Genomic DNA, 3,032 nt, shown 5'->3' on the forward strand with positions numbered 1-3,032 from the left:
GNGNAGNGAGAGAGAGAGAGAGTATGTATGAAAATTAAAAACTACCTCCCACGTCCCTCTCTCCTCTCATATTTTTCGCTTCTGTCTCAAACTGAAAACCATAAATTTGAATGATCACCAAACAAGTTTTAGCTATTGTTTGGCTCACACTAAGAGTACAGTTTTTCTTTTCTTATTCTCTTTTTTGGCATAATAAGAAAGAGGTATGACGATTAATACAGTCGAAAGGTCGAGTCCCCTTGCAATGTCAAAGAGCTTATGTTTCTCCTCATATCAGGTACCTTTAGCCCCAGATTACTGAACTTGTGAATTGTCTAGAAACATAACAGAAATATGGGTCTGCAACTCTTTATATATTTTCTTATGATTAGTGGCATCTGAAAATCTTTTCTTACATCTGAAACAACCTTATCATGGTCGTACAGATCTCTTCTATTCGTAATTTAAATTGTCTTATTGTGTTTCTCCCCCAGTATTGCCAGACGGGGCATTCTTGACCTTCAGAATCAATGGGAGATGCAGCTTTTTTATCCCTCTGTGATTTTGTCATAAGGTTTATATGTACCAGTAGTTTCTTCAGTTGTCATCGACTCCTTGTAGTATTCATTTGGTCTCCGATGATTATGGTTTACGTAGGTGAGGAGGTACCCTGGCCTTGGCTGCCCAGAATTTGGAATACAATTATTGTGTCCAAAATTAATGAGTTTGTGAATATATAATAAAGGTGAATCCATAGTTGGGACAGAAAGAGAGGAGTGCATTGCTAGGATATGGACCGAATATATTAGTATTCGTACTGTGCAGCCCTGAGCTTCTGATAAGGTTGTCTTATTGGCTATAACTCTAGTATATAAAATGTGAGGCTAGAGGGGATTCTAATATGCAGAATAGTTTGGAGATGCTATGATAAGATTTGTCGAACCTGTACCTTCAACATGGATTAGGAGCTTTAGCAGACATCATTTGTTGTAGTAACCAGGGGGTATTTGAAGTGTTGAATAATCCAGTATAGTAGTGTCATTCCAATAGGTGCAGTGATATCCAATTGTTAAAGACATCACTTTTTGATTGCTGCATATCTGTATAGCAAACTGTGAAGCATGACACTGCTACTTTGGTCATGCAGAGTTTTGTTATGTCTTATTAGACAGTTTTCTCTTTTGTTACAAAATGAAATTTGTTTAGTCAAGGTTCTTTTATTAAGGTTAGATGCTTGTTCACCCAGGCTTTATGTATACTTGTAAACGAAATTCAAATATACATGTAAATAAGTACTGTACTATGTATTGAACATGTATTGGTTTTTGAAGCCTTATCAAATCCAAACTAATTCCAATATTTGGGATTTGATGTATTCTTGAAGCATGTTGGTTTTAGAATGGTATTATGTTGACCTCGTAAAGAAGTGGTCAAAACACATTCAAGAGAATATACCTACATTTTGCAAAAAGGCATATATGATTTTGCCCATTTTTCACTTTATCTTAATCTTTTTCCTTCCTGATTACCCAAGATTTAAGAATGTTTTACTGTCTTTGATCTGGTTCTAAATGTGTGATGAAAAAATATGTTGAAGTTGCATCTAAGTTTAATGTGACTGGTCTCTTACCAGCTTAAGGAATGGGGTGAGACTTACCCTTCAGACAATGTTTAGTATGAGCTTACCACTAACCATTGGGAGATTAAATTCTTGACTGTTGGTATTTTCAATTCTCTTTCCCTTTTATGGGTTTCGTATCTAATTGGCTTGTGTTAATTATAAAACTGCAGGAGTGTCCAAGAATGAGTGTTATGAAGCGGTATGTGCTGCGATTGTTCATATCATTGAAGTACATCACAGCAAACGTCGTTGACCGAAATAATGGCCGGATTGTTGTAACAGCATCTACAATTGAACATTCGGTTAAGGGCTCACTCGAGTGTGGCCGCTCTTGCAATGCAAAAGCAGCATCAGTTGTTGGAGAAGTGCTCGCGATGCGACTTAAGGTGGAAGGTCTTGACCAGGGACAGGGACAAGGGATTCACATTAATGTAAATAATGAAGTTGAGAAGAAGGGTTTTAAAAACCGTACCAAGGTATGGGCTATCGTCAATGCTCTTAAAAACAATGGAGTTAAACTCATTCTTGATGATAATGAAAATAGTTCTCGGCCAAGTTAATAAGAAGAAATCTTGTTTTTACCTTGTTTATGTTCAAGTACTGAATCATTATATGTGGTTTCTTAGTGGATAGCTTTATACTGATTTTGAGAGCCATGAATTGATCAGTATAATCCAGTTGAAAACTTGTTGCAACCATAGCTGTATCAATTGATCTTGAAAAGTTCCCTTTCAAATCACATATTTGAACTTCAATTTTCTGTTTTGTGCATCAATCTTTCCTATTTGTTCAAGTTTGTAGTTGAGAAAAAAGATATTTAAGATCCACACCGAGGTTTGGACTATAGTCAATGCAGTTGTGCATGTTCTTATAGACAATAGAATTAAATTACCTCTTTGTGATTTCGACGAAATAGCTCCTGGGCAAATTAGTAAGTAGAGTTCTCCTCTATCCCTTCTTTTTGTCTATATGTTCAATATTGATATAAATTCGTTAGTAGAGGGGTAGAACAATTCCCTGAGAAACAGCCAGCCTTTTGACCCATTACCAATTTTGGAGAGACTAGTGAAGTGGGATGTGTTGCTCTGAAGTAAAGAGGTGAATACATTCATAGTTCGATTACAGTTGGGTCAAAGAATGTGCATCTGTGGTGTTACAGTTATCAGCAAACCCAGTGTTATTTTGAAATTCACAACAGGGTCATACTATTGATTCATGATGAATTGTAATTTTAAGTTGGTTTCTCAACCAAATTTGTCTTATGCCTTCCATGCAGTTCCTTTTTCATGAAGCTTTCTGTTGCTAGTCAGTTGGTTCTGGGAAAATGTCGATGATCTTGGCACTTGAACAACATGGTTAAAACTTACGGAAGTATGTTTAAAAATTCTCCTGGTTTCCTTTATTGTCTTTATATGTTGAATGTTTTGTGATT

At 36.1% G+C, this 3,032-nt stretch overlaps 1 protein-coding gene across 2 annotated transcripts in view; it reads left to right on the forward strand.

The window, feature by feature from the left end:
- Positions 1 to 2,353, forward strand: part of LOC101296741 (50S ribosomal protein L18-like) — a 4,234-nt gene extending 1,881 nt beyond the window's left edge. The window contains exons 1-2 of one of the 2 annotated variants that reach the window (XM_004291590.1): positions 208 to 277; positions 1,771 to 2,353. In XM_004291590.1, coding sequence (XP_004291638.1) covers positions 245 to 277; positions 1,771 to 2,160 — 423 coding nt within the window. In that variant the 5' untranslated portion in view covers positions 208 to 244 and the 3' untranslated portion in view covers positions 2,161 to 2,353. Of the gene's footprint in view, positions 1 to 207; positions 278 to 1,770 lie in introns of those variants that run through there. The other variant, XM_004291591.1, reaches the window with a different exon arrangement.
- Positions 2,354 to 3,032: the final 679 nt, after the last annotated feature.

Source organism: Fragaria vesca, linkage group LG2, assembly GCF_000184155.1.
Source record: "Fragaria vesca subsp. vesca linkage group LG2, FraVesHawaii_1.0, whole genome shotgun sequence".
Taxonomy (NCBI): domain Eukaryota; kingdom Viridiplantae; phylum Streptophyta; class Magnoliopsida; order Rosales; family Rosaceae; genus Fragaria; species Fragaria vesca.